Source organism: Octodon degus, unplaced genomic scaffold, assembly GCF_000260255.1.
Source record: "Octodon degus isolate 3935 unplaced genomic scaffold, OctDeg1.0 scaffold00026, whole genome shotgun sequence".
Taxonomy (NCBI): domain Eukaryota; kingdom Metazoa; phylum Chordata; class Mammalia; order Rodentia; family Octodontidae; genus Octodon; species Octodon degus.
In genome coordinates, this window is record NW_004524602.1 from 3423722 (window position 1) to 3445737 (window position 22016).

A 22016-nucleotide genomic window follows, 5' to 3' on the forward strand; every position below is an offset into this window, starting at 1 on the left:
CCCCACCACACACTCCTCCCCCCTCTTGTCTTTTTCTCTCTTTCTTGCTTCCTTTCTCTTCTTTGGATCTGAGTCATCTTTGGCTCAGAAATGTCAGCGCTGAAAAGAGAAAGACACCCAGCTCTGTGTGGGATAGATGAAGAAACTGGTTCAGAGAGACCCAGAGTTATCTGAGGTCACACTGCATGCTTCGGTCAGGGCCTCAGCCTGTTGTCTTTGTGAGGGCTCCTCCTCCTGGCCTCTGTCTGCTTTCCTGTCCATAGCCACATTTGGACACAGCCCTGGGAATGGGGTATTTCACACCATGATGCCCGGGAAGCCTTCAACCCTTTCTTTTCCCAAGAGACAGAAAAATCACTCAGGAGAAAGGATTTCAGGTGTGACAAATGTTGGGGGCAGGTGGGAGTCCTGGCCTCCCTCCCATCTCCTAAAAGGGTGGCTTCAGTTCTCCTGGAGGTTGGGAAGGGGTTTGTCTCCCTGGTCCTTCTTCTCATCAGCCTCCTGGTCCATTATAGCCTTGACTTTAGCTCTTGGGACTGCAAAAGGCAGTAAGACTGTGGCCAAGGGCTGAAGACCAAGTGGGGAATGGAAGGAGGCAGCAGGGCCTGGGTCATTTTGCCTCCAGAAAGAGAATGCTTGTTGAGCTTCAGTATTTAATAAAGTCATCTTTAGGGGCCAGGGTGAGACTGTCCAGTGCACAGGGAAAGAGGAGGCCTGCACAGGGCTCAGGTCTGCTGGGAGCTGGAGGTCTCTGCCTGGGTTTCTGCAGGCTGGCTGGCCTTGGGGTTAGAGTTGGGCAGTGAGACTTCCTGCTTTGAAGGCCTTTTGAGGTCGTTGGCATGGGTCGAGGCATTCTGTGGGAGGCAAGGTGGACATGTGTGTGTATTTCCATTCCCTGGAGTGACCTCTTCAAGGGCATCTTGCCCAGCTGGCCACACCTCTGGGATCCACCGCGCATAACTTATGGAAGATTCCTCAACCCATCTGAACACAGCAGATGACGCGTAATCTCTCCAAGAGACTGTGGGCCCAGAAGGGCTTGCAGATGGTCTCTGTGTGCTTGTCAGTCTGTGTGTCCTTGTAAGGCCCTTTCTAGGTGTGTGGAGACTCAGCCATAAGCAAAATACTGAGGGCCAAGGGCAGAAGTCAGGGCCTTTGGGACAGGGTGAGGTACATCAGCCTGTTTGCTCCTGGGAAACTGCCAAGATGGCGTCTACCTCAGCTGTGTGGGGGCAAAAGGGCAGACCGTAAGTGAGATGTTTAGGCACAATGCATTTAGCAAATGGAGGCTACACAGCCAGTCCTAGAATATAGGCAGTGACAGATAAAACATTCCAGATGTGCCTGTTTGCACACCCCCTCATCCATAGTTATCTCTTCCCAGACTTGCACAACCACCTGTGGAGGAAGGAGCTCCTGTTCTCCCAGATGGATAGGTAAAATGAGACCAAGTGACAGCTTCAGTTGGTAGCAGAGCAGGGACTGAGCTCAGGACTTCCGATCCTAGCCATGGGTCGGCCCTTCAACTTTTTCTCAAGCCCAATGACTTAGGAATGGGGTCCCAGTCCTACCACCTGCGTTCCAGGAATGGGGTCACTCACAGACTGATCTGTGATGAAGAGGTTTGAGTTTCGCCCAAAGCCATGTTCTTGTTCCTGCAGCCGTGTGGCCAAGTTTTGCTTCTCTCGGCCCCATCGTCGGGCTGAGTCCTCCAACTGCAGACATGGACAGGAGCAGTACAAGACCCAGAGGCCGCTGGGGCCCATCAGGATCTGGGCCTGCTTGCTGGGCAGAGAGCAGAGCTCCTGGCAGCCTGGTCCTGATACCCTTCCCAGGGACCTCAAGGGTGGGTGAGGGTGACAGAGAGAGATAAACTGCCAGACAGACGTGGAGGACCTTCTCTGAACCCTGATAATAGTCTGGTCACAGACTGAGTCTAACCAGGTCACACACTGAGCCCAGGTCTTATTGCACACCAAGACCTGACCCTGGTCACACTGAATCCTGGTCTTAATTCCATGCTGAGGGTTGGTCAAATAGCTCAGCGGATTAAAGTGCCTGCTTAGGCAGACACAGGGGCTGAGAGTTCGATCCCCAGGCCTTCCATGCTGGCCCCTCCCCTGGGGTGCACTGAGATGCGATTGAGACTGGGTGTGGTGGCATGCAGCTGTAATCCCAGCACTTGGGAGGCTGTAAACAGGAGGATCACTACTAGTCCTATCTACATAGTGAGACCCTGTACACCCTGTCCTAAATACAAAAAAAAAAAAAAAAAAAAAAGCTAGTTACATGCTGAACCCTGACTTTTGTCCTAGACAGAGCAGTGAGCCTTACCCACCTGACTTTCCAGGGACAAGATCCGGCTCTGAGCCTGCTCCAACTTGGCCATGAGGTTAAACTTGTCTGTGGTACTGGCAAGGAGATCCTGTGGGCAGAATAGAGCTTGTATTTGGCTCCATCTGGGGAAGGGACCCCAGGAATTCAGGCTGCCCCAAGGATGTGGAGGAGGAGCGACCAGTGGGTCTGAGTCCAACCAGCTCCTGGAAGCAGCACCTCCTTCCAGTGTTCTGAGTTTTCTTCACATTTGTTTCCTCTGCAGAGTTGGGGCACCACCCTGTTCTAATATAAAAGGCAGCAAAGAGCTCCCTATAATGTCCAAGAGGGAGTGGGGTGGGGAGTCTTTGTGCAGAATGAAGAGAATGGAAGCCAGGGCCCCACCTCGTTTTCCCTCGATGTCCACCATCAAGGGCTTTCAAGGGGAGCCCACCTCCTACAAGCCGTGTCCCATGCACCCCACCCCACCTGCTGTGATTCCAAGCAGCCTATCATTGGTTGTGTCCAGCACTGGGAACCTGGAGCAGCCTGGATAGAGGAGGGACACCCACCTGTGCGGGTAGGGTCTCTGTGTACTTGTAGTGGCCTGGGCCATCTGTCTTTCGCATCCTCTCTGCCAAGTCTCCACCTGCTCCCAACTCCCTGGGGTCCACCTGGGATGGGGAAAAGGGCTCTCCAGGCCTGCACCAATCCTGGGAAATTATCTGGAAGAACTCCATGAGGCCTGTGTGGGTTCAGCTGGGAGCCAGAGCTCAAGGGTCAGCTAGGGGCTCGCTTTCTCCTAGGATGATTAGCCTGAGCCAAAGTGAGGTTCCAATGCATGCATTCCCAGGAGTTCTAGGTGTATCAGTGAATCTGGGAAGCCCAGCTACAGGCCTGGATCTTCAACTTGGATTGCGCTGTGGGTGATTTGGGGCACCTGGTGACCAGTGCAGATGGGTCCAGGCCAAGCCATGGTGGTGGCTCTTACCGGCAGGGCCTGCTGCTGCAGGATGATTGGTGCTGATTGGTGGTGGTTCTTTTCCAGCTCGGCCCGCAGCCTTGAGTTTTCTGCCAGTAACATTGAGTAAAGGTCGACAGGCAAGGTCTCTCCTATGGAGCCCAGGTGGAGGCCAGAGGCTGAGGGCATGGAGAAGGCTGTGAACATGGCCACAGATGTTTGTGAGCTGACCCTGCCTCCACGTCCCTGCCCTGGTCATTTTGCTCCTTGCTTTGGAATTTGTTCCCACTCTTTCCTGCCTATCTAAACTGCCTCTGGCTGGCAGTTCCAGGGGCTATGGTTCACCTGAAAGGGGGCCATATTGGTTGGTTTACTTTGCAAATGAAACCTTTGAAGATTTGGGAAGATAGTGGAATCATTCAAAGGATCTGGTTAAAGAGTCAAGACTGCTACCCAAGGTGGCTCTCTGCTAGGGAAGCCTCTCTCTGTGGGCCTGTGTCCCTGCTGTGCTCCCAGCCTGCAGGCCTCTCCCTGGACAGTTGGCCTCTTTCCAGCCTCACACTAGTGTCTCCCTAGGGCTGCCCAGGGAGGAGGAAGCTTAGGGCTCTGGGGTAAGGGAACAGCACCGACCTGTGTCCTGGCCCACAGATGTGACTGAGTAGGTTCTCCTGCAGCTGGGGCTCCAGAGGACTAGGCCTCCCTCAAGAGCTGGGCAGGATCTGGGCAGCAGATCCCTGTCTGTCCAGAGTGGAGAGTGGACCCACCTACATGTGGCTTTCCCAGCGGCCTGCCGGAGGGCTTGTGCTCCTTCCTCTCCTGCCGCAGCCGGTCCTCCAGCACCCTCTCCATCTTCTCTATCACCTTTGAGTGGAGCACAAGGCTGGGCTGGGCAGGGGCCACCACACCTTCCCGTGTGCATTCTCCACCCTAGGTGAACCAGGCACCTGCCTTCTCCTGGTGCTGCACGGTATCCTCCAGTGCCTTCATCTTCTGTAGCTTGCCCTGGTACCTCCTCAACAGGGCAGCCTTTGGCTGCTGTGCCTGACACTGTACCAGCAGCTCCTTTTCTCGGTCATTCTTCTGCAAGGAGCAGAGAGGAGTGGAATGGAGTGGTGGGTGGAGAAGAATGGGTGCCTGAGGGAACCCAGGCCCCCTAGAATCTACTGCCAACCCCCTGGCCCCGATTCTCCCAACCCTGCCCACCCCTTCCTCAAATCCTTGCTCACCCGAATCAGCTCATTCTGCAGGTGCTGTACCTTGTCCCTCAGTTTCTTCGCATCCAGCTCATTTAGCAGCAGCTTCTGCCTCATGGACATTGCTAGGGTGGGCAGGGAGTTGGCTCATTGGGGTCTCTGTAGCTCCCCTCATCAGGGGAAGAGGGATCAGGTGCCCCCCAGCCCTGGGCTGGACACTCCTTTTTCTATCTGTGAGGACACAGCTGGGCAGGGACCATGTGACTCTCTGTAAGTGGTTGGGTGGGTGAGGTGTATGAGGACTCCCATCGGCCTGAATCCAGCTGCATAAACATCTGGGGAATCTCCCCACCCACCACCCTGTCTCCAACACAGACTCAGGGCCCCAGAAGGCATCTAGATTCGTATAATGGCCAGAGCTTTCTCACCCAGGTCCCGGGACTCATCAGCCTTGCTCTCGTCCACCTCCTGCTGGACCAGGCGATGCCTGAGCGCCTGGTTCTCCACCTCCAAGAGGCTGGCCTGTTTCCGTAGCAACAGGATGTCCTCTGCCATCCTCTGCATGGCCCGCCGGTAGTTGTTCATTTCCTGGGGGGCCCAGAGCCAGAGCTGAGCCCCTGACCCTTTGAGAGCCCCTGTCCTACATCTGCCCTCATGTTTGGGAGGTAGTGGACCACTCTCCAGGCTAAGCAGCAGCAGCAGCAGGAGCCTCAAAGTGGTGTCCCCAGGTCCCAGTAACTCCCTGGATGGACCACTTGAGCCCCATCCTCTCAGGTGTGTTAGGGCAACTACATAAATTGTTCTCTCTTTGTGGCCATAAGGATTCCAGTGATGGTAGCTTAGGGGGAAAACAAGGGCACAGACCACAGGGCCAACGCTCTGGGTTAGTGAACTGAAAGGATCGGGGTCACCAAATCTTGCTAAGTCATGGCCATTTCCAGCCATTTCCCTCTTGCTTTCTCCTCTTCCAATCCCTCTCTTTCCACAGTCACTGAGCCCAGAGAAAAAAACTCTTAGAAATCCCATTAGTTGCACTGAGAAGCTGACCCTCGTGCCAGCCCAGCAGTCAGGAAGGTCATAAAGGATTCAGGGAGACTCAGGGTCAAGGTCAGATGTAGATTGCTGGTCTGGAGCCAAGAAGCAAGAAGCAGTCAGTCGTTAGGTTAGTAACAGCAATACCAGCGTTCCTGAGCATTGACTATGGTCCAGGCTTCCTTCTGATTGTTTTATGAACCTCCCCTCATTAAGTCCTCACAGTGAAGCTATGGGGGTAGGTGCTCCCATCACCCCACCTTGACAGATGAAGAAACTTGAGAGAAAGGCCCAGAGAGGTGAGTAACCTGCTCAGTGACCAAAGCAGTAGGTGGCAGAGCTGGGCCTAAAACCCAGGCCTGTTTGTGCTCACGTGTTCTTACCTGCTGTGCAATCCTACCCTGATGTCCACCCACACAAAGAGACCTCAAAGTATGCCAAGTGGTGACCAAAGAGGCTACAAAAGCCAGAAACGTTCAGGTAGAGGAGGTGGCAGGACTAGGCGGGAAATGGTATGAGCAGGGACAGGCTTGCTTGGGGAGCTCAATGACCTACGAACTTTCTGATGAAGTGGAGTAGGGACTACCCTAGGGAGCAGAGCTCTGTCCCCAACCCCCCACTTGGGCTTCATACTGCCTGGGGAGGTGACCTGGATATCTGCCACTGCCTCCCACCTGTTGCGTGGCAGGCCACAGGGCTTCTAGGGGAGGAGCCCGAGACAGCAGGAGCCCAGCAGCCACCACTTGTCACCTGTCACTGTCGATGGCTCAGGCTGGACTCCCTCTAGCTGGTGGTGCCAATGTTGGGTCTATCTCACCCATTCCTGCCCCGGCCAAGGTCCAGGTCTTGGCTTCTCCCAATCTTCCCATCTGGCGTCCCCAGACAGTGCATTGGCTAGGGACGCTCAGCTCAGGGACCGCACAAAAGACAGTGGCTGGGATAGGCTGTGCGGATTTGGGACTTGGAGCGCCTCACAGTCCTGGGGTCTCTTTGAGGCTTAGAAGCGGCAGGTGAAGCCACTGCCTAGGCAGGGCTAATTCAGAGGTGCTGTTCTCATCCCTTCCATTTTCTCTCCTCTGCGCTCCTTGAACTCCTTGCTCCCTGCTCTGCTGTGGTGTGGGTCTTGATTTACAGAGTTGGGAGGCTCCACAGGCTCCCTGGAGAAGTCCATGATATTGTGACAAAGGAAATTTGTCTCTTCCTTTCCTTTCCTGCCAGCCCCTGAGTGTCAGCCTGGGCCAATGGCAGCAGCAGCCACAAGGGTTTCTTGCCTTCTAGTCTTCTCTACACATGCGCACACACGCTTGGTCAAGAAGTCGTGTTCAAGAGTGTTCACTGCAGCACAGCTTGTTATCTTTTATGTCAGGGCACGGTTGGTGTTTGCTCAACAGTCACAAAGAATGGCCTGGAATTAACTGTCAGGACCCAAGGACAGCCACAGTCTACCGGGCAATGAAGAGAGCAGAGAAAGGAAGATCCGCCAATAGCCAATGTGGACATGGATGTCCCAAGGAGTCAGCTGGGAAGGGGTTGCCAGCTGTGCTGCCCATGGGTCTGACTCATTCAGGGACTCTAAGACCACGCTGTTCCCAAACCCCTTCAACCTTGGGGTTGTGCTCCGTCATTACATCCCTTGACAGGGATGAGAGTGGAGACGCAGAGCAAGGATGAAAGTGACTCAGGGACATCTGGGCTCCTGACGAGGTGGGTATCTTTGCCTGGGTCTCTATACCTCCACAGCCCTGTCTACTGCCACTGTCCCACCTTGGCCCTGGCCTGCCCCCCTTAGTCTCTGTCCCTGTCAGCGCTCCAAGTACCTGGGAATCAGGGGTCTGTCCTTCCTCCTCAGTTGGCCCCACTCGCCTGGTGGAGTAGAGACCTTGGGAGACCACAGCCTGTAGGCAACAGCCCTGACCTCTCCCCACAGCTGGAGCTGGGCTGTCTCAGGGCCACACTGTGCGTCACAGCCTTGAGAGCATGCGGACACCATGCCCCAGATTTCGCCTGTGGCCCTGCTCCCCCCACCTGTGCCCTTCTGCTGGGGCTGCCTCATTCTCTGTGAGCACTGACTTCAGTGCCACTCTACCTGACGCTGAGCACCCAGCGTCATCCGCTGACACCACCAGTGCCAGGGTCTTGATCCTCACAGCCTGCCCAGATGAGATACTCTGGGGCCCCCAAGCTGTCACTAAGCCCTGGTGACCTTGGCCACAGCAACACCCCCTCTCTGGCTTAGGAGGGTGGCAGCTGTCCCCTGAGCCTCATCCAAGTGGTGGGAAGCCACAGCTCTGGGTTGCTGTGGGCAGGGGAGCACGAGGACAGGCTGGGACCTGGTTCTGGGTGCCTGGCCCCTACCTCCCTTCCCTGCCCCCATTTGAATTCTTTAACCATTCTTCAGAGAGCCCTGGGCATTGGGCACAGAGGTAATTAGGTGGTGGTGCCCACATTATAGGGTAAGGCTGTTCCCATGAAAGAGAAGGGCAGGGCTGTCCCAGAAGAGGTGGAGGGTGCCACTTGGCTCCTTTCTCCCAGGATAAGAGGCCCCTAAGTTAGCTCTGAGCCCCCTTACCCAAGTGAACATTCAACTATACCCACAGCCACTACCAACCACAGGGATCAGAAGGATGCTCAGGCCCTCCTTGTACTAATGGAGACACTGAAGCTGGAAGGGGTGTGTTCAAGATCCCCAAGCCTTCCTTATAAAGCCTATGGTAGAGCAGCGCAGTGAACACCTGGCCAGTCAGGATATGCTGAGGGCCACTGCATCTGGACCAAAGCCCTGATGTCCCTGCCCATGGTGCTCTTGCCTCCACACCAAGGTGGTGGCAGGAGTGTCCTTGCAGAGAGGGCTTAGAGGAGGTTCTTTCCCAGCCTGGAGGTGCTTGAAGGTTTCCTGAAGGTGGTGGCAACTGACGCTGACTCTTGGGTGAATGGGTTCTGTCTTGGGGTGGTGTGAGGGCTTCTAGGCAGAAGGGGAGAGAGCAGGTGACAGGGACAAAGTGAGTGAGATGCTGGAAGGCAGTGGGAGGGGAGGGAGGGCTGCAGGGGATGTGAGAAGCCCTGTCTGGCTGCCCAGTACCAGGATGGCATGGGGACAAAGGCCAAGAGCTATGTGCCAGGGGAGGCACAACAGGGCTGTGTCAGGTAGAGGCAGTGGGCACAGAGGGGGACAGGAGATTTGGGACCTGAGATATCATGGGATGGCAGACACAGGAGTCTCACAGCAAGTGAGAAGACAGGCTGAAAAGTGTGGTTGGGGCTTGGGAAGGACGTCATCTTCAGGGTCAGAGGTGAAGAGTGGGAGGAACCCCGAGAGGCAGAGGCCAAGGGGCAGCACAGGCTGGCAAAGCCAGGGCCACAGATGGCTTCCTAACAGAGGCTGGGGTGGCTGAGCCTGGGCATTGGTTTTGCTGGACTAGGCACACCCTTGCCTCCCTTTCCATTTTCTGGGCATTCTCCAGCTCCCTTGCTGGCCAGCCCAGGCCACATGCATGTCATTTGTCTTTATGGCCAGCAGAGGGCAGCCACCCCCCACAGAAGCCCCTCTTCAGCTCCTGATGCAAAAACCTGGCTGGGTCAGGTGGGGCAGTGCAAACCTGTAATCCCAGCACTGGAGAGGTTGAGGCAGGAGGACTGGCAAGAGTCTAAAGCCAGCCTGGGCTATACAATGAGATCCTGTTTCAAAAAAAATTTAAAAGGGTCTCCCTGAGCAGGTCCCAGCAGAGAGAGGCAGGTCTACCTCCTCCTGACACCACTGGGCTCCTGGCTCCTGGGATGCTAGCTGACATACATAGCCAACCCTTGTTGCAGTGGTGTTTGTTTTCCCCTCCCCCAGCCTCCCAGCTCTGTGCCTCCCTTATGGCTTCAACATACAGCCGCAGGGAGGGTTGGCAGAAGTCCCACTGCTCCTCCCGTCCCCTCATCAGGTCTGGGCTGGCCGCCTTGGGTACTTGCAGGAGGCAGCAGAGTGGCTCCCTGGAGAGGCCACGAGGTGGGACAAGCCCCGCATGCCCAGTCCTGAGCTCCCCTACCTCTGCATCCTGTGTCATCCCACAAAGAGTGGGACATGGGGAATAGCTCTCTCTGCTGGGCCTCAGCTGACATCCTGACTCACAGAACTGAGACAGCACAAAGAAGACAAAATGACTTTAGGCTGTACTGCCCAGAAGGTATTTGTTAGGCAGCAATACACAGGGGGACATTGTCCCTGGCATCTTGGATGAAAAGTTTTCTGTGCCCCCCCTGTGCCCACATCACACACTTCCACTTTGAAGTTGGTGGCAGCCAGTCCCACACAACTCAACCTCCTTGCACAACTGAGCTCTGGCCACTGCACCCATGGGCCCAGCCTCCCAGGCCTCTTCACAGGCTCACTGCTGTGGACAAGGGTCTGTTCCTGCTCCACGCAGCCTGGCACTCACGTCCCTGTGCCAAGTAAAGGCTGCTCTGCCTCTCTTAGGCAAAGCTGGGGGCGGTGCTGCTCCTGCCACGCTATAGACATGGAGCATGACAGAGGACTTTCCTGCTAATCCATTATCCAGTATTTTATGGGAATCAATCACAGCACTCAGGGGAGATGGCTCCCCCATCAATCACAGCACTTGGGGAGATGGCTCAGTTGAATAAGCACTTCCCTGGCAAGCTCAAGGGCCTGAGTTCAAGCCCTGGCTCCACAAAAAAAAAAAAAAAAAGAAAAAAGAAAAAATCACAGCACTCTTAAAATAAATGCAAATGTGTCACCACCAGGGGGCAGGCAAGGGAGGCCTGTGTGCTCCAATGGCAGTGTGGGACACTGAGGCACAAAGCCAGCCAGATGGGGCAGTAAAGGCAGGGACAGTGGGAGATGCCACACACTGAGACAGAGTGCAGGGCTCAGAGGTTTAGGTAGGGAGTGCCATTTGATATGGCCTTGGCCCTGGCACTTGGGGGTCCTCTCTCTGCTTGCCACCTACCTGCTGCTCAGCCCAGCTTCCCAAGCCTGTTCTGGACTCTGTATTGTGATAACTCTCCCTTTCACCTCCTACCGCAGCAAGGCTGACAGCAGGATCTACACCCCACGCTCAGCTCCACTAGAGTGGAGAGACCCTGGTCCCTAGAGAGCCACCAGTCTCAGGGTGGGGATCCGGAGAGGGGAGACATTGCTCACAAAGTATAAGAGGCAAGGAATGAAGATGGGGTCCCCTCCAGATGGGGTGGAACCAGGTGAGGCAGAAGCAGGATTTTCCTGGTCTGGGTGGGATTCGAGAGGGGAGGACACGGCATGCAGCACAGGCCGTGAAGCACTCAGGCTTGCACCACCAGAGAGTAGTGTGGGACTCGCCTGTGGGGCTTGGAGCCCTGCCTCTAACCAGAGGGCAATCAGAAGCCACCAAAGGTTCCAGCACCAGGGCCTGCCCATCCCAGCTGCTGCCCCTTGAATGCTTCACCTTGGAGGTTCAGGGCTCTGTGGCAGCCATGTGGCCTCCTGGGGAGGGGAGGGCTTGCCTCTTTGTTCAACTCAAGGTTACAGTAAAGAAACAAAGGCATAGATTTCCCCTTTCTCCTGTTCTCTTTCTCTCACCTCCTGCAGTGGCAGAGAGGGCTGCATCTAGAAAGCCTTTCCACTGGGCTGGGCTGGGCAAGCTGGGCTGGGCAGCCCGGCCTTGGCCTGCAGCTGACCCCCGCCCTGGTCTAATTGGGCCCTGCAGGAGCCAGGCCTGCTAATTGGGCCATGCCGGGACAATGTGGTGGGCAGCTGGTGGGGATGAGGCTTCCAGGGAGACGCAGGTGCCCCTCCCCCGTGTGTCACTCCCCCGCCCCTCCACCCCCCAGCATCCCTCCATCCTGCTTAACCTTTAAGGCTCAGCTCTGGGGCCTCCACTCCAGGAAGACCACAGGCAACCTAAGCCCAGCCATCAGTCACACTTCCTTCTAGTCCAACAGCACATTGGCCCAACTGGGAAGGACAGGCCTGTACCCTGGGGGCTGGGAAGGGTCTGTCCCTCCACAGAGTGACTCTGTTCACTCTCCCACAGAGACCCCTTCCCACTTGAAGGGATTTCCCCAGGGGCTGGCCTGGCTTCCCTCTCTGGGTTAGGGTGTAGGGTTGGGAATCTCTTAGAAAGTTTCTGTAATCTTGGACAACTAGGAAACAGGGCCTTTCCTCCCTACCTTCCTGTAGGCACTGGAAACACCTCTGCCAGTTGCCTGGCAACCACCCCTACACACCTGCTTGCTGAGAGCCCCATCTAATCCTGGAACGAGGGGCATGGGCGCACGCAGACTTACAGAATCACCATCAGCCAGGCCCAGGGTGGCCTTGGGGGCCAGAGGGGGTGGGGGCCCTGGCTCCCCCATCTTTGCTTCCAGCCGTCCTGATCCTCATCGTGGGTCCTCAGGGGCCGTTGCTACAACAAGTGCCTGCCTGGAGACCCAGCCCAGCCCTGATCAAGGAGGCAGGCAGGCAGGCAGGCAGGAAGGCTGTGGCCACCTCCCCTTTGTCTGGAGAGGTGGGGTGTCTGGGCTGGGCAGCTGGGCTCACTCTTTGGCCAGGGAAAAACTGCTGAGGAGGTGACAGGGCTGTGGCGGGCTGTGGGGACCCTTGAAGACTTGGGGCTTGAGTCCCCCTGCGTGGGTCTCAGGAACCCCACACTATCCTCCACTTCTCTCTCCCCTCCTCTTTCTTGCTCTTGTGTTCTCACTCTTGGTCTGCAATTATTGTCTTGTTTTTGAGACAGGGTCTCACTATGTATCCAACGTGCTGGGATTACAGGTGTGTTCAGTCTTCGCTTTTTCACGTCCTCCATCACGCCCCCTCTCTTCCCTTTCCCTCTTCTGCTGTTTTCCCTCTTCACCCCTCCCCTCTGTGCTGCCTTCCCCTCCCCCCCAGGCCAGGCTCCCTTTCCTCCTTGCAGCTGTGTGGAGCAGTTTGGGGGCCCCACCCGGCCCCTGGGGCCTCCAGGCTCTGCTTTCCTGAGGTCTGGACAAATTCCTTTCCCTTTAGTTCAGCGGAGACAGGGGTGGATGTTTTCAGAAGGAACTCTGGGAAGCAAAGGGAAAACAAACCCAAACCAGCCGGCCCACCCCCTAGAAATCCGGTGGCTGTGGTGGGGTCATGAACTGCCCTAGTCTGGTTGGGGGTGGGTGAGTCGTGTGTCAGGCAGTGCCTGTCTGCCTGTCTGTCCAGGGGCGGCTGCATTTGAACCCAGCAAGGTTCCAGCCCAGAGCCAGGTTTGCTTGCAGAAGTGGTGACTCGGGGCCTGCATGCGTGGGTGCCAGGCAGGGTTCTCTGGGGTCTGGGTGGTGGCACTGGTGCAGTCTGGGCTGGACAGCCAAAGACAGCACCTGCGCCTGTTTCTGCCTCTCCTGGGCTCTGGCCTCTGTCGGTGCTGCAGGGGGCCTTTGTCTTCTCACTTTTTGTTTTATGAGACAAGATCTCTCTGTGTAGTCCAGGCTGGTTTTGAGCTCACTACCTAGCCCAGACTACCCTTGAACTCATGGTGAACTTCCTCCTTCAGCCTCTGAAGTGCTAGAATCACAGGCGTGTGCCACCATGTCTGGCTTCAAGGTCACCGGGATTTCTGCCCCCGTGTGATGGGACAGGCAGTTGGACTGGACCATCGCGTCCTCTCTGCAGCTGCAGATGGCCTGGTGAAATGGAGATCAGCTGTATGACTCTGGACAATCACTCAACCTCTCTGTGCCTCTGTTTCTTCCTCTGTGCTCACCTTATGGAGCACTTTGTAAGGCTGCGTGTGTGGGACTCAGGGCAGTGCCTGGCCCTACTCACTCCAGGGGCAGCATCCGGGTGGCTCTGAAGGTCCTAACCTGGGGAGTGGCAACCAGGCTTGGGGTGGTAGCTAGATGCAGGCTCTAATGTGGTCTAGACCTTTCCCTGCAGGGATGTAGGTTTAGCTTCTTGTTCCCTTCCCAAAAGTCCTAGGCCCTAAGTCTGTGGGCCCGACAGGTGCCCTTCCCTGTAGATGCCCCCATCCTCCTGAACCCACTGAGCTGCCAATCGATAGAATCTGTTCGGTCCTCTGGCGTGACATGAATTTTTCATCAAAGGCCTGTAGACTTTGGGAAACACACAATTAGGACCCTATCAATAATGCATCACACGGTGACTTGGTCCCACCCAGTGGGACCCAGACAAGACTGCATTCCAGCTTGCACCGCCAACAGGGAGAAGGGGTGCTGAGGGGACCCTGGGGTGGGTCTGGACAAACAGGGAGAAGGATGGGAGCTGTACCCTTGAGTGGCTTGGGCCCCAGGGGTTCATCTAGAATACATGTGCTAAGCCCCGCCCCCATGCCTTGCCCACCCCTTACAGCAGAGGGTTCCTGTGGTTCCTATGCCAGGTTGGGACTTTTTTCTTCTTCTAGGGGTTGGCAGGAAGCCAGGCCAGTTCCAGGCCCTGCAGGGGAGAGGAGGGGAGAGAGCAGAGACCCCAGAGGTGATGGAGGCTTTGGGTACCAGTCCTTCCCATGTGGCCATCAAGGTACCTGTGGTACCCTTCCTCAGCCACAGTCCCCCACCTGCAGCTCCTCCCAGACCACCACAGAAGGCCTGGTTGGTGGTGAGCTGTACCTGTGCTGCGCATGACAGCAGAGCCCAGATTCCCAGTTCCCCAGAGCCACAGCCACAGGCCAGTGCAGAAAGCAAGTCTGCTGGAGCACGAAGGGTCTTGGGAAACTTCTGCAGGCTGGGATGTTGGTTACCAAAACCCTTTGCATGGGGACAGCCCAGGGAGCTGCTACCTGCATCAGCTTTCATTTGCCCCAGTGTCCTCACACACCCCACAGTTGTCTGAGTCTCCGCCCCTGTACTGCCCTTGACGCATGTTGCTCCAAGGAAACAGACTTGGGAGTGGTTCCTGAGCGGCTCGCCAAGACTGTGACTCAAATGCGTCCCTGTTCCAGCAGTGGGGACCACCAGACCTCAAAAGCCTGGGAGCCCAGCTTCTCTCACCGAGGCCAGCTTTGGCTTCAGGGGTCTTGGATGAAGGGGATGCCTCAGCGTGGTGAGACTGGGCACCCTGTTGCTGCTCTGGGGCCCATGGAGGAGGAGGTGGGACCCACACACGCCTGACGGATGCAGGAAAAGAACAGATGGCGCCAACAAGTGCAAATTAATTGAGCGCAGCCAGTGTACCAGGCGCTGGGAACAGGCAGTTGACAGGTTGGGAAGGCGGGGGCCAGGGCAGGGAGCAGAGAAGCCGTAATGAGCACTTATCGATGTCTCACTGGCTCTGCAACCGGGTGCGGTTATTGACAAAGCCTGTCTATAAATCTCCCAGCCTCATCCAGAAGCCTTAATTACAGGCCCTCATTACCCTTCACACCTCTTGGTGTGGGGGACCCTCCTGGGCTGGGCTGTGACAGAAGGCTGAGCCCCTTCAAGAAGAGGGGGAACATTCATAGCCAGTGACTGCTCCGAGGACAAGCAGAGCAGGAACTTTGGAGCCAGAGGGCTCTGGGTTTAGGTCCCAGTCTTGCCAGTTACTGCTGGCTATGATGAGCGCTCTGCCTCTCTGTGCCTCAGTTTTCTCCTCTATACAATGGGGCGAAGGCTGTGAGAAGATAAAAGGAGCGACATCTGTGGAAGGCGTGTGAATATGGTGCTGACAGGCATTGACCCCCCTTCTCCACATTGTTCCCTAGCATCGCACAAGGCTGCTGTCTGACCACAGAATCCACCAAACTGCTCTATTCCTGGCTAGCAGGATGCTGCTACTGCTTTACAGTGACAGTTTTAACTTTGTGTCACCTCCCCTGCCTTCTATATGTCCATGACCAGGATCCTTGTTCACTAAGCCGCCCCCCCTCAACATCCAGTTCCTCAAACCTGGAAACACCCGCCCCTGCTGCAATCAATCCCCTAGTCTTTCCCAATCCCACCTCAGGGCTACCTCCTGCCTGGGTCTTGTCCTCTTCTCCAGTGATGAGAATCCAGGGCCCAGCCCCTTACAAGCACAGGCAGCCATGGGGGACGTGGCTTCATGGGGCCAGCTCCCCTGACCTGGCTCTTCTGGGATGGCCCCACCCCTGCCCCATTACTCAAGTCCTGATGAGACTGCTGCCCATACTCAGCACACCCAGCCCACCCAGCCCTGCCTCCCTCCCAGGTTCAGGTGCCCCCTGCTACAGTGGGTGGCACATAGCAGAGTGTGCAGCGGCTAGAACCCAGCCACAGTGTATGGGTGGATTCCCCAAGAGAACAGCTGGTGGATGGCCGTCCCACAGCAGGGTCTTGGATGGGAGAGATAGAACTGGCCCCCAGGCCCTGCTCAAGGGCTCCATGGGGTTCCCATAGCTCATGGGTGATGGTTGGCATCTCCTGAGGTTCCTGGACATGCTGGGTGGAGCACGCTTTCCTCTTGTCTACACCACCCAGCTCCAGTGGGTGTAGATGTACTGAGACCCACCGTGTATCAGGCAGATGGCTGTTCATTTGGGGTTCAGGCAAGGACTTGGGGTATAGGGCTCAGTGGCCCCAGACCCGTCAGGGCTTGGGGCTCAGGCTGCAGGTCACAGAGCCACGGAAGTGTTCAGAGCAGGGGCAGTGTCTCTGGAGCTGCACTAGGGAGGCCAGCCAGCTCCAGATGGGCTGGCGTTCCTGTCATGACAAGAGGGTACTGTAGTGGGGTCCCCACCAAGCCTGCCGAGGAGGAACCAGATGCTTCCAGTCTCCCATGCTGGCCCTCCCAGGGTCTTCCCAAACCCAAGCCACCATCAGTCCCATTCCCAAGGCCCAAGGGGCCAGGCAGATTTGCATATCTGAGATTAAAAAAAAAAAGTCTGTGCAGAGGCTTAGGGCCATTGGGGCTGGGAGCCCCCTTTTGTCTATTTGAGTAAAAGCTGGCTAAAGGCAGAAGGATAATTAGTCCCCTGTGGGCTGTGCGCCCCCTCCTTGAAGATTTAAAGGCACAGCCAGCACTACCCAACCCCCTCTCTTCACTGAGCCTGTGGGAGCCGATGAAGGGGCATTTTATCTGATTAAACTGGGAGTGAACTGGCTGCTCTGTATTATCTGTGGACTCGATTGGATATTTAGCGCTAAGTGTGTACGCCTGCCTTGGGTGTGTGTCGGGTTTTTCTAGTCTGTGGCAGGAGGAAATTGGATTGCACTGGAAAGCATTTAATCTGAGCTCAGGGCCACCCTACCCAAGTCACAGAGCTGGGGTGGCACTGGAGGGACAATTTGCTCTCAGCCCCAGACAAGAGGGGCTCTCTCCCAGGACCCCCTCTGTTAGCATATCCTGTTTCTGGTGCCCCTGGGGTGCAAGCCTTCTATGGGGTGGAGAGTTGCCCTCATGCCCAAGGGTCTCTGTGGAATCTGAGAGATCTCTGAGGTCCTGCATAAGGTCCTTCTGCCATGGTAGAAGGACAGAGCCTATTTAATAGTCTGCCCCTTCAGCCCAACTTGTAACTGAATTATTTGGAGCATAGACATCTGATGCGTGGGCCCTCAATCATACTCTCAAATGCCCAGGTGGGCCTGGGAAGGGGCCGGTAGCTTACAGAGCTGTCTCAGGAAACTGAGGCAGCCCTGTCCCCCAGGTGGGCTGGGAGGATGGTACATCAGGCTTCCCAGGTGCCTGCCCTCTGAGTCACTGAGCTCTGCCCAGCTGGAGACCATGGCTGGTTGCTCAGAGGGGGCCCTGAGTGGTGGTGGAAGTGGAGTGGTCTTTTCCCCACTCTCAAAGTGGAGCTGATAACTGTACAAGATGTGATTGAAAAATAAGGTAAATGTTTAAAAAATGATTACAATTAAAGACCCATGACCATTCACCCCCCTCTTTCTCTCCACTGCTTTAGACATACGTGTCCCAGGGTTTTGGCTACTTTCTGAAGCAGTTCTGAAAGTTCAGTTTTGCATAGGTCTTTAGTTGTGTCATCAGTTCTGCCTGCCTCAGTGACCTAAAATCTACACAAAACATTTCCTTTTCATGGTCATTTTGACTTTGGGGGAGAGCTACAAGTCCAGTAGTGCCAGATCTCTCGGACAAGGCAATGAAGAAGTGATTTTTTTTTTTTTTAAATGGAACTGGGGATTGAACTGAGGCACTTGCGCTTGCCAGGCAAGCGTACTTATTCTACTGGGCTGTCTCCACGGCCCCAGAAGTGATGTTTTTATGAGCCTGCCTTTCCACAGGGCGGCACTCAGTAGCAGTATTCCCTGCTTTTTCGATCATACCTTTTATGTTCCGTCAGCTATGATACCACACTTAAATGAAATTATGTTGAATGTTCTAGGTACAGAGTGAGCCAGGGCTCACTAAACAATGCGGGCTTTGCTCAGCATCATTACCAGGCGGCTCAGGTCGGCAGCTAGCCGTTCACAGGAGACCTGCTCTGTGGCCCAGGCTGGCACTACCACTTGGTGATTCAAGCCCTCAGCAATGATAACCTTTGCCTCGTTGCCCCCTTATTTATGGAGCGCACCTTGCTCTGGCCTTGCCTACCTCCCACGGACCAGTGGTTAATCAAGTGCTGAACAGAGACACCTGGGACACCAGCGCCTTCTAATTCCCCAGTTTTGAAGGATCCAAGAGTGTGTTAGGATTGAGCCCCCCCAGAGGGGACAGCCTTCCCCTGGGCCCAAAGCACTGCCACCTGAACCCATGGGAGGGACAGGGAAACTTTCCTCTACTTGACAGTGAGGACACTGTGGATTAGAGATGCATTGTCCAAGGTTGTACTGCTCTTGGGTGTTGGAGGGCAGAGGCGGCCAGGCAGGCCCACTTGGCGGGGAGCCCTTGCCAGTTTCTCTCCCTTGATCCCTTCTTGGCTCCCTTAGTTCAGCTCACACTGCGGCCGGGTCCTGGCCCTTCCGTGGCTGGAGGTGGGTGATGCCCTTTCTTACGTCCTCCTCAGCCCCCTTGGCCTCTGCAGGCCCCTCCCATTGTTGCCGGCAGCTGAGTTAGATAGAAATATTATAGGCAGACAGACGGGGCCAGGCCCTCGAAGGAGAGGGCACAAAAGATGAGATGACTTCCAACTGTGGGAGGGGCAGATGCTCTTGCTGTGAGCCAGAGCTAAAGACCTAAAGGCCAAACAAATGCTAAAAGAGTAGCACCTGGGATTGATATTCTAAATAGGTATCGATCAGGTGGAAAGACCGAAGAGAGTCACTAGCCCAACCCCCAACGGCAAGAGACCTTGTCCCGTATTCAGGCCCGCTTACTCCGTGACTCGCTTCCCCATTTGGTCCTGGGTCTAATCAATTTTACCTGAGCAATGGTGCTTGTAGTCTCATTGGTTGACCATAGTTTTGTCCCGCCCCACATCCACCGAAGTGAGTTCCCATTCTCTCCACCTTAGCCCCACATGGTTTTACACTATAAAAAGTCCCTGGAAGAGAGAGCTTCCTGGGGAACTACCTGCTCGGGACCCCCTTCTGTCCCTCTGTTGGACAGGAGCTTTCTCTAAATATATTCTGCTCATAATCTCCGTTTGTTCCTAAAATTCATTCGGTTTTAGAGAACATGAACTTGTGCAGGTCAGATCATTATTTTTCCCTATGTCATTTGGAGGTTCTCTGTGTCGTTTGGAGGTCACCCACCCAAGACCAGTTTTTCTCCCTGTACCACCATGAGGCTGGGGCTTTTTCCAAGACACAGGACTCCCCCTGCCCAGGACCAACTCTTAAGTGGCTTCCTCAGTTACACCTAGGTCTAAAGCTGCATGCCTTGAAAATGACCCTGAGAGTGGTCTGAGATGTGGAGTTTGGGCCCTGGGTCCCTCAATCTGACCAGATGGGAAGAGACTAGAGTCCTGGTTCTGGGCTTGTGCTTCTGACCTCTGGGGACCAGCTTTTTTAGCGGCCCTGACTCCCCACCTGTTCTAGGGCTGGCGCTGGGGTGGGGGATGCTGAGCTGTCTGGGTTGTGGGGGGAGGGGAGCTGGCCAGCAGGGGAGCTGGCCCAGCTTCTTGCACACACCGGGAAACAATAAATTGACAAACACTTAATCTCTCTGCAAACTGAAACGGAGTCGTAAATATCTGCTGCGTCCTAGCCGCTGAGTTATGAGTCTCGTTTATTAATCTCTTCATTCTCTGGTGACGGATGGAGGAGGAGAAAGACTCTCGCAGGGGAGGCAAGGCTGGGGGAGGGGACCGCGAATCTGGGGCAGCCCCTCAGAGAAGGGGTCAGAGAGAAAGGGCGAGACCTCAGGGCTTGTGCTTCCTCTCTGTTCAGTCTTGGCCTCGAAGTACCTCGTGAATGCGGAGACTGTTAATCAGGCTCCTGCAAAGTGGCCAGACCTGTACACTTTCCAACACTCTACCTTCCCCTCTCCTGTTAATCCTCCCCACAGCCTCAAGAGCTGGGCACGGGGACAGAATTCCCTCCCTGTTACACTGAGTGCATGGGATCAGAGAGGCGCAGTGCTTTCTCTAAGGTCACACAGCTCTGGAGTGATAGAAATGGAGCTTGTACCTGCTAGAGCCACACAGAGAGGGGAAGGGTCTGTCTGTAGGGAAGTCACAGGCCTGTGCAGGTGATATGAACCTCTTTTTTTCCTGCCCAGCTTTCTCCTTCCCTCTCTCCCTGCTTCAAATGCTTAGTAAGCACCATATGTGTGTGTGTGCATGTGTACCAGAGGAGGAAAAGGACAGAGACAGAGGAAGACCAGGAAAGGAAGCAAGCTGGCAGGGTTATTTTTAGAGCCCCTTCCAGGGACCAACTGAAAGGGCTTGGGGCTTCAGGGGTGCAGTGGGGGGTGGCAGGCCAAGTGAGGGTCAGGGCCCTTTGTGGGTGTGCAGTGCGCATGTGTGGCAGGAGGGTCTTGGGCCACCCAGTAGAGCACCAACCTCCTCAGTGACAGAGGCAGGATCTGGGGACCCGAGAGAGGAAGGGGCGTGCAAAGTCACTAGAGAACCAGGAGAGGCTGTGAGTACTGGGCACAGGGGCCCCCTGCCCTTGAGCACCATAGGGCAGGAGCAGGGAGGCCACGCAGGGGCCACAGCAAACAGGTCATGCTGCTCTCCTGGGTGACTGGTGGGACAACCAAAGCACAGGGAGTTGGGGTGGGACACCTGTCCACTGGAGTGCCCAGGATATTGGGCCTCTGGCTTCAGTTGTCTCTCATCTTTAGGCAGAGTTACATGGGGCAGGAGGAATCCTCTGGGGTCCAGCAGGCTCAGGAAAGGGAAGGAAACAAAGCTGGAGCTGGGGGCAGGGCTGGCAGAGGAGGAGAGGCACTTTCACAGAGAGAAGGAAAAGAAATGAGTTATTCCAGTGTGGGGAAGCTGGCAAAACTCCGCTGAATGTTTAAACAATCCTGTCAATTATTCATCTCCCGGCATGAGGGCCGCTGGTCTGCTGCAGAGCTCCTCTGAACAGGGGAGGAAGGAAGGGGAAGAAGGAAGGGAGGGAAGGAGAGAGAGAGAGAGAGAGAGAGATGGAAGAGAGGTATGCATGTACACGTGTGTGACAACCCCATGCTTGGGTTTCTGGGGTGGAAGCAAGACTGAAGCAGTTTCTTGAACAGCCCCTGAGCACCTGTGCCTCAGTTTGTCCAGAGCACAGCCCACATTCTTCTCCAGGGAGCCTCACTCCCAACTTCAGGGGCCTTAATGTGCCTTGAGTCTATGCTGGACCACTAGTCCTCTAGGGGACATGGCAGCTGCTGCCTCCTGGGGACTGTCCAGGATCATCCTGCCTCCCTCTTCCCAGAAGGCAGGGGGGTCTGGTTTTCTCCATGCCTGGAGCCATGAGGAACCGGGGAACATAGGTGGGAGGGGGACACCTCCTAGGCCTCTGTGGGTGGAGCCCCTCAGCTCACCTGCGGAACATTGGTGTAGGAAGACAGAAGTGGCTGGGGCTCAGCGTGTGCAGGGGAGAAAGGGGTGTTGGAGAGCTGCCACATTTAGAATGACCCTCAAAGTCCCCCTTCACATCTCATCAAGGCAGACATCCTGAGCTGCTCAGAAGGGAGGCACATGTCCCTTAGTTCCTGGAGCCTGGCGCACACACTGGACCTTAGCATGCCTTCCCTGGGCCAGAGCCTTGACCCGCAGGATAAAATGACACTCAAAGGGGCTGTGGCAAGGCCCGGTGTCAGGAGACAGGAAGAAATGGCTGAGTTTGGCAGGGGGCCCAGGTTAGGCTGGTGGGCTGTGGCTGCAGAAGGGAAAGATCTGGGGGTCTTGGCACCGAAAGGCATAGATGCACCCCGCTGTTATCCTGCAAAGAGCTCCATTTTCCACAAAATGTTCTTTTCCTGCTAGGCCAAAGTGGGCTCTAGAGGGAGGTAGGGATACGTGGCTCAGAAGGCATTGCGTGTGTAGACACAGACCAGTACTGGGGGTGGTCGGGAGACACTACGGGCCGTGGCCAGGAGCTGAGAGCGCCTGGGCTCACTCTTGGTTACTACCCATCCCCGCGTGTCTCTGCGCGGCTTCTCCCACAAGCTCCACCACCACTTCAGAGACATGTCTAGGACCCCCAGGCTTGTGGCAGGGTCACTGCTGCCCAGATGGGTCTTGGCTTCTCAGGACCTTTCCCTGATCTGTAAATTTGTCTATGGCTCA

General features: G+C 55.8%; 1 protein-coding gene across 7 annotated transcripts in view; it reads right to left on the reverse strand.

The window, feature by feature from the left end:
* Positions 1-564: 564 nt before the first annotated feature.
* The window catches only part of Ccdc33 (coiled-coil domain containing 33), a 72905-nt gene continuing 51453 nt past the window's right edge, over positions 565-22016 (reverse strand). The window contains exons 1-10 of one of the 7 annotated variants that reach the window (XM_023712592.1): positions 11767-11835; positions 4896-5055; positions 4501-4592; positions 4223-4354; positions 4039-4135; positions 3305-3471; positions 2886-2987; positions 2339-2425; positions 1602-1715; positions 565-854 (exon numbers count right to left, since the gene is read on the reverse strand). In XM_023712592.1, the coding sequence (XP_023568360.1) occupies positions 726-854; positions 1602-1715; positions 2339-2425; positions 2886-2987; positions 3305-3471; positions 4039-4135; positions 4223-4354; positions 4501-4592; positions 4896-5055; positions 11767-11835 (1149 nt within the window). In that variant the 3' untranslated portion in view covers positions 565-725. Of the gene's footprint in view, positions 1223-1601; positions 1716-2338; positions 2426-2885; positions 2988-3304; positions 3472-4038; positions 4136-4222; positions 4355-4500; positions 4593-4895; positions 5056-11766; positions 11836-22016 lie in introns of those variants that run through there. The other 6 variants (XM_023712588.1, XM_023712587.1, XM_023712593.1 and 3 more) reach the window with 6 other exon arrangements.